This window comes from Impatiens glandulifera, chromosome 2, assembly GCF_907164915.1.
Source record: "Impatiens glandulifera chromosome 2, dImpGla2.1, whole genome shotgun sequence".
NCBI classification, from domain to species: domain Eukaryota; kingdom Viridiplantae; phylum Streptophyta; class Magnoliopsida; order Ericales; family Balsaminaceae; genus Impatiens; species Impatiens glandulifera.
In genome coordinates, this window is record NC_061863.1 from 52,846,447 (window position 1) to 52,858,740 (window position 12,294).

The following is a 12,294-nucleotide window of genomic DNA, read 5'->3' on the forward strand; positions in this document are numbered from 1 at the left end:
GCCCCGCTTTCTCTCTGGATCCCTAGTATCAATGTTGGTGCTAAATTTACTATTCCGACTAAGTCCATATATGATTGATCATTATCGTCTTGAATATATTTATAGAACTTGTTCAATTTTTAGGTAATCAAATGTTATAAAATTTAGCATACACCAACTACCATTTCAAGTTGACTGCAAGATCTAAAAGAGCTTCTACCTGTCTAATAGTTCTCTGTTTCTCTTGTTGCTTCATCCTGTTAGCAACAGATTCTGCATCCATCCCTCCTCCTCTCCCAACCTCACCTCTTTCGGTTTCCTCTAACCGCACTTCTTGAAGCAACTCGTTTACCTCCCTTATAAAATCTGCCCTAAGGAGTATATTGTCCATTTCTGCCGTTGGTCTCATTGGCCCTTTGTGCTGACAGAATTTCACAAAAACAAATGAACCATTCCATATGTTTACATGTTAATTACCTATAACCAGATTTAATGTAGAAAACGAAACATACCTGATCAATGTCAAAGCCTGCTGGAACGAGAATGCTGAATGGGTCCTCACGAGGAAAGGTTTCAATCATACTTTTTCTACAATCCTTCAGCCAGCCTTCATCATCAAATCCATCATGCATATTGAGAAGATCATTCAACAATCTCATACTCGTGGAAGCTTCCCGTTTCAAAATCTCTGTCTGCAATGACATTTCAAATGGAACTTTCATTACAAAATCCTTGGAATGCAGCATTGATGTTCGGTTCTTACCTCAACTCGTCTATATAAAAGATCAAGGCTTCTGATTGCATCTTTCTCATCCTGAAATACAGGCCTATTAACATTACTGTTTCAAATTTAAGAACAAGAAGGTCAGCCAACATACATCACGTCGAGCAAGATCAAGGCGGTTCCATATGACCATTAGAATGAGTTCATTAAGTTCTCCCTTTTCAGCAGCTTCCTCAATTTTCTGCAAACGGGAACAAACAGCTTCTATGAATTTCAAGCAAGCTAGCAAGCAAGCACATGATGTGATTAAAATGAAATTGAATTTCAAGCAAGCAAATTACCTCTTCCACTTCTTCAGCAGCTCTAATGAAGCTTGCAACCAATAGCCTTGCGTTTCGAACATCTTCTTCTGGATAGTCTTTCAAACGCATAGCGATTTCACGAAATTCATCCACCTTCCTTTCCTCCTCGTCGTCTTCCTCTTGACGCTTTTTATGAAATTCCTTTGTCTTCTCTCTTTGCCGCGCTTGCCATTCCTAATCTAACAAGTATTAGTGCCAGTCTCATAATGTAGACAGAAACTGGGACTCAGCTCGTACAGTCACTTACATCGTCATAGAATTCTTTAGGGAGCCCTTCAAGGTCTCGATCTTCTAATTTCTTGCACCTGAGTACAACTGGAAGGTCACAAAGAAAAATCCACCAAAAATGATTCAAAAACAGAGAGTAACAGGAAACAAAGCTATGCCAAAGTGGAAACAGACGAGAGGTTTGATTGGATCTGAACCTGTGCTAGAACGTGAATTGGCCTTACTAGGAGGGAGTGCTGCTACAGATGCTAATTGGCTCCTCGTCGAGAAGAGAGAAAAGGTGTGAGGTAGGAGAGAAATCATTTGCAGAACGTTTGCTTCCATTTCTACAGCACACTTGAAAGTAGTGATTGTTGAAATTTGTTGATTGATTCTTAAGAGATTCAATCAGATGTAACGAAGCAAGAAGGCAGTTGCGATGGATAAGAACCCTAGATAATTAGGGTTTAGTGGGGGGTTTTGGGAGGATTTCCTTGGCTTCTATTTTTTCCAACAACTGATTGTAATTTTTTTTTATAATGAATTTATTCTAATTTTATTTAATCAAGTAGTTAGATGTATAGGAAAAAAATATTTTTTATATATGAATAATTTAAAAATATAAAATGTCATTTTTGGAGATGGTTAACTTACAACAAATTATTTGAGTTGCCTGAGAGAGGGCATAGTAATTAAAATAAATTCGCGGGGCACAAGCGAAAATCGAAAACCATGCGATTAACTCGATTTCGGTTCAGGGCGTTCTCCACGATTGTGAACTGGTGATTCAGATAGTATCGTGCAATTATATAAGAATTTGTTTAAAGAGGAACCGTACACGATCGGACCGAAAATAGATGGCGTGCGTGTCTTTTGATTGTATAGTGAGGAGCCTAATAGTGTTTTGGAATCTCGTTTCACACTTGAGGAAATAAAAGCGATAATAATTAGATGTGGTAGTGATAAAACTCCGAGAATCGATGATTTGTACATTGACTTTTTTCAAAAAGGCGTGGTCGTTCCTTAAATATGATATCATGAAAACGTTTGAGTATTTTTTCTTATTTTTCCTTCGACAAAAGTTGAAACTCAATATTAATTTGTCTAATACGTAAGGTTCTTGAACCATCTATATAAAGAACTTTAGACCAATCAGCTTTGTGTCGTCGTTCTATAAGATTGTATACAAATGTCTGGTAACAATTGCGCGGGATTTTTGAATTGTGATTTCGACTAATCAAATGACTTTTATCCAAGGTTGTCAAAGCATGTATTAAGTTGAATATTGAGAAAGTATATGAGCACGTGAATTGATTTTTTTTATTTAATGTTATGGGTAAAATGAATGGGGATAAGTGAATTAGTTGGATTAGACTGTGCATTTCGATGGTAAGTTCTCTTTGATTGTGAATGGAAGTCCTAAAAGGTTTCTTAAAAGTTCAAGGGTATTAGACAAGGTGAACCGTTGTCTCTATTTTTGTTCGTCATTGTTATTGAAACATTTTCTAGATTGTTGAAGTTTGCGGAAAAAATTGGTCTAATCAGATAAGTGAATTGCGGGACAAATATGTCTCATTTTTTCATTTCTCATCTGCTATTCGTTGACGCTACATTGTGAATTATATATAGCCACACGAAAACATGTCAAACATATGTGTGATATTTTTTTTATTGTTCGGAACATGCTCTGAATTGCAAGTCAATATCGATAAGTATAATATTTTTTTCTCAGACTCTATCTCCACTAGGAGGAAAACAACTCTAGCAAATATTTTGAGCTTTGATATTTGAACATTTCCGTCTATTTATATTAGTATGTCTCTTCGTGTTGAGTGTTAACCCGCTCAAAATTTTTTGGGGACCGATTATCTTTAAGATTGAGAGAAAGTTATATATCTAGAAGAACAAAATGATTTTGAAAATGGGTCGCTTGGTTTTTTATCGACAATGTATTGAACTCGCCCAGTTTTATGATGTTTTTTGTTTCTTATTTCTAAAAGTGTGGTTTTGAATATGTAAAAACATTATGTGCAAATTTTTTGGGATACTCCGCATCCTCATTTGGTCATTTGATTAATTGTACTGAAGTAAAGAGATTCAAGAATTAAGGGGAGCGTAAATAAGAGATTTGAAGTCATTCAACAAATCTCTCTTGTCAAAATGATGCAGTAGATTCTATTTAGAGTCTAACTATTTATAAGCTGATATGATGATATACAATTGATTGGTTTGGATGATTCACCAAAACTAGTTTTCAACCAGCTAATCATAACATTTAGAGAGATATCTCTACTATGAGAAAGTCTTTCCGTGGGCAGTGCATATTCTCGGTAGACGACGATTCATCGATCAATTTATGGGACGATGTTTAGTGCAGTGTCACAAGTCTTGCATTGTCATTCTCAACTTTTGTTTCGGCTGCACTATATAAATATTTTGGTCAAAAACATATTCAATTAACGTTCAAATAGTTTCGCGATCGATTAGAATCAGATAAATAAGAAGACTTAAAGATAGAGAGATAATTTTAAATGAAATGATGTTGCTTTTAATTTGGCCTGGGTGATGATTCATTATTCACTTGATGTTTTACGTTGCCAATATATTTTTCCTTTAAATTTGGTCATTATTACACATTATTTACAAAGATTTCTCCCTATGACTTTCTATGAGAGAAGTTATGGAATTATAAATTTTTCTTCAAAAATCTCATTTTTTGATAGAGTATAATACATGGAAAAATCTTGACTGATGACAGATGAATGAAAAAATGATATATTATGGTTAGTCGTTACAGAATGTGTTGCGAATAAATGAAAACAACACATCACTTACTTTTTGCCTTTCGAAAGAGTGATTGCGATTTAGAGCATACTTTAAAATATGTTTTACATTGAGTGAGTGGTGCATAAGTCAATCGTCGGTTGTTGGGATGTTTGGATAAAAACTGCGAGCTCGGTTAGATTGAGTGGATGAGTCCTTATCCCGATTTTTGTATTGTGGACGATTTGGTTTGAAATAAATTGTAGGACATTCAGTGATTGCGGTCGACCGATGAGTTTACTCAATAATGCTATTATTATGACGATAATGGAGTTATCTACTAAAAAATTGGTGGAGACGTTAGTTTTCTAGCTAGTTAACGATAGATTTTATGTTATGTTTGTCTATGAACACTTGTATGTTTTTTTTATCGTTAGGTTTAAATAACTATTATTTATATCATATTGTAAGATTTAAAATAAAATAGAATCAAATGACTTTTTATAATTGTTAAAAGAATTTCTTTTATCTTGAAAGAAAAGCCACAAAATAAATAAAGAAAATTAACGTTGAAAATGATTTTATTTTAAAACATAACTAAAAAAATACAACAAAAAATTCAATATTACAATAATAGTCAGCAACAAAATTGAATCTTTTTTGAAAATTTAACCAAATAAATACAAATAAGAAAACATAAATAGAAAGTCATGAAAATATTCAAATAAGAAGTTACAAATAAGAAGTTACAAAACAGAATGTCATGGAATTATTATTACAAGTTATAAATAAAAAGTTATGTCAAGAGTTACATAAATAGAAAATAAGGAATTACACTATAAAAAAGTTATGAATTGAAGTCTTCTGACCATTTTCAAAAGAACAAAAATGACATTAATTTTAAAGGAAAACATTCAAACCCCATTATGTCAAATCCAAAATGATCCATCTCTGCTTCGAATGTGGTTTGCTTCACAACTACTATAAATTTAAAAACATTACAAGCGCAAATAGAAAGAAAAAAAAAAATTGCCGAATCTAAAATCCACTAAACCCGGTTAATGTGACAAGAATGGTTAGGGCTGGATAGCATAATAGGAGATAGACAATCCTTCCTCTTTTGAATAATTTCTTGATTTCTTTCACCTGTTTTACTCCATGTGTTTCTCAATAATCGCCCTTCCATGAAGAAACCTTCAAATTGTCATCATCGTCCCAAAGAAGGGGCATTTTTCTTTTTACCTGATGATGCACTAACAAACATGAAAGAGACCCATTAGATCATCTTTTTATACATTCTTCTGTAAATGTTTGCGCCCTCAAGTACAGCATGAATCTCTCTCTGTTCTTATTCCCATTGGTTTTCCAACAACCAACCATCTTTGTCACAGTGCATAGTGTCAATGTGTAAAAGCGTAGAATGGACATCGAATTGGCTTCTCATGTCAAGCGCCACTTCAAATACATCCGACTGGATAAAGACCTGCTTGTTGACAGCAAAAGAGAGTTAAGAATGCACACAATATTCAATATTTAACTGGTAGTTTCTCAATCGAGAGTCTGAATCCAGATGCAGAAAAGAATTGCCTAACTAAAAAACCAAAACATAACAATATCATCTTGTCTCAAACTCTTTCAACATAAACAAAATCAACTTCAATACCCCCTAATTTATTGATGATATTATTTCTCTCAATTTATGATTATATTCACAAAAGATCTTAACATAAGTTGTCCAAAATTATAGAAAATATGAAATTCTACATTCAAAAAAATAAATAAGTTGCAGGAAAAACTATAAAATTTGTCTAGAGGCAGCATAGAACTGCACAAACCTGTCCTCCAGGCATTAGACGGCTCGCAATAGAATCCACTAAAGGAGTCTGTAGGACCCTTCTTTTATGATGTCTTTTCTTAAAATGTGGATCTGGACACTGCAAGTATCATACACAAGAATAAGGCACTCAACATTTCATGATTCCAACTACTGCTATGTAATGCAGACTTTATTTCAGGTTACTCACCAGTATAGAAACAAACATCAATGGGCCAGGGTACGTGGATACAATATCTTTGAAAGAAATGGTTGCATTCGCATACATAAAATGTCTGCAATACATTTATTTGCAACAATATAAACCACCAACCTTTTCTTTGCATAATCTAAGAAGAGACGTGCCAAGAAAAAAACTTACACATTCCTTAGTCCTAGATCATTTAGCCAACTGTCTGCACGTTTAACCAGCTGGAATGAAAATCGAAATAGAAGTCACTACATAAGTAACTCATGTCAAGCAAAGACAATTTTAACAGAAAAAATATTGCAGAAATTTCTACCTTTTCCCTTATTTCCAGTCCCAAGTAATTTGTAGAGCCCTGATTTCTCTTACCAAGCCAGAGAACAAATCTACCACTACCTGACATGTTAATTCCATTAGAGGAAATGGATGATAGGAATTAAGAAGTTTATCAATATTCTAGATTTTTTTTATAGTTGTCACGAAGATGGTTACTAATAATACAAACAGTGTTTATACCAAGTTTTGAATACATGACCTCAACGTTGTTCATTGAACAACTCATCCATCGTCAAATCAGTTGAATATTTAGCATCTTCTAAATTTGTTCCTAGGAAAGTTGTTAATCAAGGTGGAGCTTATAAGAAATTATTTGAAAGGATAGAACCATTTTCAAACGTTAGGTGGTGCTTATAAAAATTATAAAGCAATTAAAGTAAGAATTATTATATTGATAGACTATACCTAACTAACTAAGCACATAATGATTCATGAACACCTTTCGTGGTATGAAACTTATTTCGATCTGTTGAGCAGCAATATATGTTTTTTCTTCTCTATGTCTCCATATTAACCATCCTACTTTGCCATTGATCAAAAACTAGATATAATTTTTGGTAATTTGCCCGTAGTTTTGCTCTCCAATCACATCATTTCCGTTGTACTTAAAAGATTTGTTATTTATAATTTCAGAAGAACAATGAATTGTGAAGAGGTGTATTACCACATCCAATATCCACCATAAGGGGTAGTGTTGTGTCCTTGTACACCTGACTCCAATCTGGTGCTGGAGTAGGAACCTATTAAAACAAAGAATGAGCTCGGTGTTTAAACAATGTCGTGTCTTTTCTAATCATATCTATCCATTTGTGTGTGAGATAGTGAAAGAGAATACCGAGAAAGAGGCGCTAAGAGGGTTGACATGCTGCCTTAACCGAACCTGACCCAGATCCTGTAACAAGCACATATTTTTGAATGTTAGCAAAAACAACCAACTGGGTTAGACATAGACATAGACATAGACAGGTCCTATTTGAAAAACATTTTGTTTCTGGATCAGAATCCGCACCCAAATGATAAATTCTTTAAATTTCGTTTTCAAATGGGACCCTACTATAAATTTTCAAGATATAAATTGGGCGAATGTGATTTACCTCGGGAGCTTTGTTAGGAAGGCTGAGGTCAGCGTACTCTATGGCGATGAGGCCCGGACTTCTGATAACTTGACCTTCTTTAACGGCGGTTGCTGTGCTGCGGAAGGGGAGATAACGGCGGCGCGATAAGTGAACTATTTTAGAGGGTCTGAGATTTTGAGAAGGGAAAGAGAAGAAAAGAAAACGAGAAGGAAATACAGAACACGAGGCCATTCGTAAAGGGGTACTCCCAGTCCCATCCAATGACAGTAGAAACGATTTCAAGTACATATCTATTGTAAATCTTCTATGAAATGTTTTTTTGAAATAATTTAGTTTGGCATATTAATATATTTACATAATATATTTATCATAATTTGAAATGAGTTTAATCTTCAACAAATTCAAAACCTATTTTTAACTAACCACAAATATTTTGTTGAATTTGAGGGAATTGTTAATCAATTTAATTTTCGATAATCACACAAAATCAAGATAATTGATGGATAGAATGAGTGGAAATGAAATAATTTGAGAGATGATATTTATACTAAAGTATTTTTGAGAGTCTTATTAAGTTATTTTATTTCTCGTATACAATGAATTCTTCTTTTTAGACTTGTTTATTTTTTTAAAATTGATATATTTTATTGGTATTCTTTACTAAATGTGAACTAATAAAGTATTTTTTTTCATATTATATATCATTTCTGACACCAACAAAAGAAAAATATATAATCAACTAATAAAATTGAAATCATGAAATCCTAATTTTAATTATTTCTTTTTGTCAAATAATCCACTCCACCAGAGACTATTGAAGATTTTTTTTTTAAATCCACCAAAACTGAAAACAAATTGATTTTTTTAAAAGTAAATTGGGATTTGAGAGTATAGTCGGTAATTTCTGACCTGATACGAAAACACGACCTGAACTAAATACGAAAAAATCACGTTAAAGTCATATAATTTTGAGTTCGGATCGTAATTATGTCGACCTGTTTAACCTGATTAATAAACAAATAAAAATCTAGTCGACTTTAAATGATCCAAAGTAGACTCATCAACCCCGTATATAGTTTTCTTTTATAAAGTTTTGTATTTGTCTTTTCCTATTTCTCACTCACTTAATTTTTCATGTATAGTTTCTGTAAATAAATTTGTGATTTAACTTCATTTTTGTTTTATACTGATTTCATTTTAATCTAAAATAAAGAAATGTGACATTAGTTACATCGGGTTATATCGGATTGGGTTCGAGTCAAGTTAAATCAATTAGGTCGTATTCGGGTTAATTACAAATTAACAAATTAGATTTAAATTAGAGATTTTGACCCAAGTTCAGGACAATATCGCTCAACCAGTTAAATTGTCAACCCGAACTGAATGGTCAAAATGCAGTCTCAATGTCATATTTGTATAAATTTTGAAAACTCAAGCCTCAATTTGCAAAATTAAATTTTTAAGCTTTAAATCAAGCAAATAATTCGAATTCTAAGACCCAAATAGCTATTTTGGTATTTTCAAAATTGGTACTAAGCCATAGATTATACATATTTTTTTACTAACTTAATATTACAAATAATTATCTATATACATATATAATATTTGAAAGAATTTTTTGTTATATTTGTACTTTAATAAATTAAAAAGAAGAAAATAATAAAAATGTTAATATATATAGAGGAATGATAGGAAGCACTACTTTGGGGAGCGACTCGTACAACGAAAGTGACCTCGTTGTTATACGAAAGTGACCTCGCTGTTATACAAAAGAGACATCGTCCCTTTTGTATAACAACGAGGTCTTTTTTGTATAACAACGATGTCACTTTCGTATAACAACAATGTCACTTTTGCTGTACGAGTCGCTCCCCCAAAGTAGTGCTCACAATCATTTTTCATATATATAATAGTCCGTCATGAAGCATTATGTTAATAAGATAAAGAGAGAAGGAAGATTAGAAAACTAGAAACACTTTAGTTTACAAATTGTCTAAAAAAAAGTAAAAAAATAAAATTCAGTTATAACAATAAATGAAAATGTAACACTTCCAACTGTTTTCCAAAGATATTTTGTATTAGGATTAAAAAGGAAAAGACTATTATCATCGTCATCTTCACTTGTCTTCTTCATTGAACTACAAAGATGATTTGTCTTCTTCATTGAACTACAAAGATTATTTAGACTGCAACATTAACTCCTCTGCAATTAAGAAAAAATAAACCACTTGCAGGTTAATAATTTTTTCATCAATGTAGAAGTCAAATACGATCTAAATAAAACATATAGTTTATGTAAATTATTGATCAAACACAATATTCATGAATAGAAGAAAATTATAGACAAGTTAAACTATAAACTAGATTCAAGTTCTGAGATCTTGAAATAATCTCTTTGTTGGTGATAAGATCCTTTTTTCATTCCAAGAAATTATGTATGAAAATTAAAACAATACCGTATCAACAAGATCAAAATACAGTACAACTTGGATAATTTGTAATAAGATGACATGAAACCTCAAGTCATATTAGTCCAATGCACACTAAGTAACTATGGAAGAAACTTAACTTTCACAATATACGAGTCTATGCCTACCTATATATCTTGAAGCCTTCATGAGATAAATTTAACCCAAAAACAAGATAATTGTATCAACAAGATCAAAGTGCAGTACAACTTGATAATTTATAATAAGATGACATGAAACCTCAAGTCATATTAGTCCAATGCACACTAAGTAACTATAGAAGAAACTAAACTTTCACAGTATAATACGAGTCTATGTCTATCTATCTTGAAGCCTTCATGAGATAAATTTAACCCAAAAACAAGATAATTGTATCAACAAGATCAAAATGCTGTACAACTTGATAATTTGTAATAATATGACATGAAACCTCAAGTCATATAAGTCCAATGCACACTAAGTAACCATGGAAAAAACTTAAATTTCACAAAATATGAGTCTATATCTACCTATCTTGAAGCCTTAATGAGATAAATTTAATCCAAAAATAAGATAAAAAGATTGTCATCTTTTTGCTAAAGTTTAGCCTACAATTGACAGTTTATTAAAAAAAACAATTGTACAAATATCTATCTAGGGTGAGAAATTCCAAACATTTTCTTTGTCTATTTGTCCATAATATTTCTAAAACTATAACAACCCATTTTAAACACTTTTGTTACAATAGGTTGAAAAGTAAATTTTAATCCAGATTAATACATATTCTACTCTCCTCTGCAAATATACAACATATAAAATCCCAGAATCATCTAAACTTCAAATAAAAATTCATTTTTCTCAAGAGCATACAAATTATATGAATTAAGTAATTAAACACTACTTTTTGTTAAACTGAATGAATTAAATAACAAAGAATCTAAATAAAAGTAATATTTTACCATTTCATCAATAATCTGATCTATTGTTGATGGCATCATTGAAAAGGCGAGACTAGGCTCTCCGTATAAGTGAGAGCTTCAAGGCAACGTTTGTGTGCATTTTTAAGGCCATGATAAGAAATTGTGATCACTTTACTCTCCACATGAAACAGCACCAATTGTTTTCCAAACAACATAAGGATTTCATTTTTCTTGGTAATATACAATGGTGTAAACTGAAAATTCATTCGACCCTCTGGAAAGGGTAATGAAAACAACTTAGTCCAAGATTCAGTTTTTCCATAATCTTTCATTATCCATAAGTCAAATTTCCTCTCATCATGATAGTTAATTAGCATACAGAGGCATCCATTTAAAACCCATATCACAGAATCCAAAACCGATTCCCCAAAACAGGGTTGTGATATTTCAGAAAAGGTTTCTTCGGACATATCGAAAGTAAGGATACTCTGATAACTATTGATCCCTGTATCAATACTTGCTCCCCAGTGAAGTGTTCCATTCACAAACATTCCCATATCACCCAACGGACAGAATTGAGGGTAATTCTTAACCTTCCTCCATGAACCACTCTTCAACCCGTAAATCTTTATTTGAGTTGAGAAAGGGCCAGTGAAATTTGTTGATTTACAGTTAATAACGATCACCTTGTAGTCGGAATTACGTTCATCATAGCCAAACCCATATGCAATAAACCGACTTGCACGCTCTTTATAACCGCAACTGGGAAGTTTCTTGGATTCCCTAGTTGATGGATTCCATAAAAGTATCTTAGCTTGATCAATAACTACACAAACTAGCCCATTACATGAGCCAATGATCCATATATCAGATTTTGAGTATTTCTTTGGAAAATTTAATGAAAGTTCAGTTGGAAACTCTTCATTCAGAACATCTGAGATGTAAACAGATTTCACATCACTAGTACGAACCCATTGAGAATATCTGATAAGAAGTTGTTCTTCATTCTGAGAAGCTTTGAGATGCTTCTTCACGAATATGGGATCAGCAATCAAAGCATTCCAAGATATGGAGACGCACCTGCATCGGAGAAGTGATTTGACTGGAAGTCTGCTTAAAATTTCTGTAATAATTTCTGGAGGCAGGGACCTAACGAGGGTGACTAAATCGGCGGCGGCGGCGGAAGAAGAACTTGTTTGAATAAAATTGCCCCGCTTACTCTCTCGATTCATAGGATCGGTCTGGACGTCCATGGATAGAGTTGCGTCGATCAGATTCAGAGTGCACAGATTGATTTTGGAGAAGAGATTATAAGTGACGAGAAATCAGGGTAATGTAGGGGACTCCGTATCCCACTTAAAGTATACAATTCAACTGATCAAACACTGACAAATGCTTACAAGATGTGATGTTTAAAAAAATAAAAACTTTTTTTTACTAAATATATAAACGGTTGCGC

General features: G+C 32.7%; 3 protein-coding genes across 3 annotated transcripts; all 3 read right to left on the minus strand.

The window, feature by feature from the left end:
- Window positions 1–80: 80 nt before the first annotated feature.
- LOC124926344 (protein PALE CRESS, chloroplastic-like) lies at window positions 81–1,727 on the minus strand. Its single transcript, XM_047466548.1, has 7 exons — window positions 1,491–1,727; window positions 1,313–1,380; window positions 1,045–1,239; window positions 858–944; window positions 743–793; window positions 492–671; window positions 81–400 (listed from the first exon to the last, which is right to left on the minus strand). Exons 1-7 carry the CDS (start codon window positions 1,615–1,617, stop codon window positions 158–160), a joined length of 951 nt encoding a protein of 316 aa, XP_047322504.1. The 5' UTR covers window positions 1,618–1,727; the 3' UTR covers window positions 81–157.
- A 3,237-nt stretch (window positions 1,728–4,964) lies between these two features.
- LOC124926864 (tRNA (guanine-N(7)-)-methyltransferase-like) lies at window positions 4,965–7,764 on the minus strand. Its single transcript, XM_047467172.1, has 8 exons — window positions 7,487–7,764; window positions 7,228–7,284; window positions 7,057–7,132; window positions 6,373–6,452; window positions 6,231–6,280; window positions 6,060–6,144; window positions 5,871–5,969; window positions 4,965–5,518 (listed from the first exon to the last, which is right to left on the minus strand). Exons 1-8 carry the CDS (start codon window positions 7,754–7,756, stop codon window positions 5,384–5,386), a joined length of 852 nt encoding a protein of 283 aa, XP_047323128.1. The 5' UTR covers window positions 7,757–7,764; the 3' UTR covers window positions 4,965–5,383.
- A 3,145-nt stretch (window positions 7,765–10,909) lies between these two features.
- Window positions 10,910–12,088, minus strand: LOC124924919 (F-box/kelch-repeat protein At3g23880-like). Its single transcript, XM_047464901.1, has one exon. It carries the CDS (start codon window positions 12,086–12,088, stop codon window positions 10,910–10,912), a length of 1,179 nt encoding a protein of 392 aa, XP_047320857.1.
- Between the last annotated feature and the right edge of the window lie 206 nt (window positions 12,089–12,294).

Bases quoted from the DNA above. Each gene is read 5' to 3' on its own strand.
- LOC124926344 (XM_047466548.1), bottom strand. From the start codon at position 1,617: ATGGAAGCAAACGTTCTGCAAATGATTTCTCTCCTACCTCACACCTTT. The intron at 1,240-1,312 runs GTAAGTGACTGT...TTGTTAGATTAG, and splicing joins CTAAAGAATTCTATGACGAT to GAATGGCAAGCGCGGCAAAG. The intron at 794-857 runs GTATGTTGGCTG...CCTGTATTTCAG, and splicing joins TTGATCTTGCTCGACGTGAT to GATGAGAAAGATGCAATCAG.
- LOC124924919 (XM_047464901.1), bottom strand. From the start codon at position 12,088: ATGGACGTCCAGACCGATCCTATGAATCGAGAGAGTAAGCGGGGCAAT.
- LOC124926864 (XM_047467172.1), bottom strand. From the start codon at position 7,756: ATGTACTTGAAATCGTTTCTACTGTCATTGGATGGGACTGGGAGTACC. The intron at 6,453-7,056 runs GTAATACACCTC...TTAACATGTCAG, and splicing joins TATGGTGGATATTGGATGTG to GTAGTGGTAGATTTGTTCTC. The intron at 5,970-6,059 runs GTGAGTAACCTG...TGATACTTGCAG, and splicing joins TGATGTTTGTTTCTATACTG to TGTCCAGATCCACATTTTAA.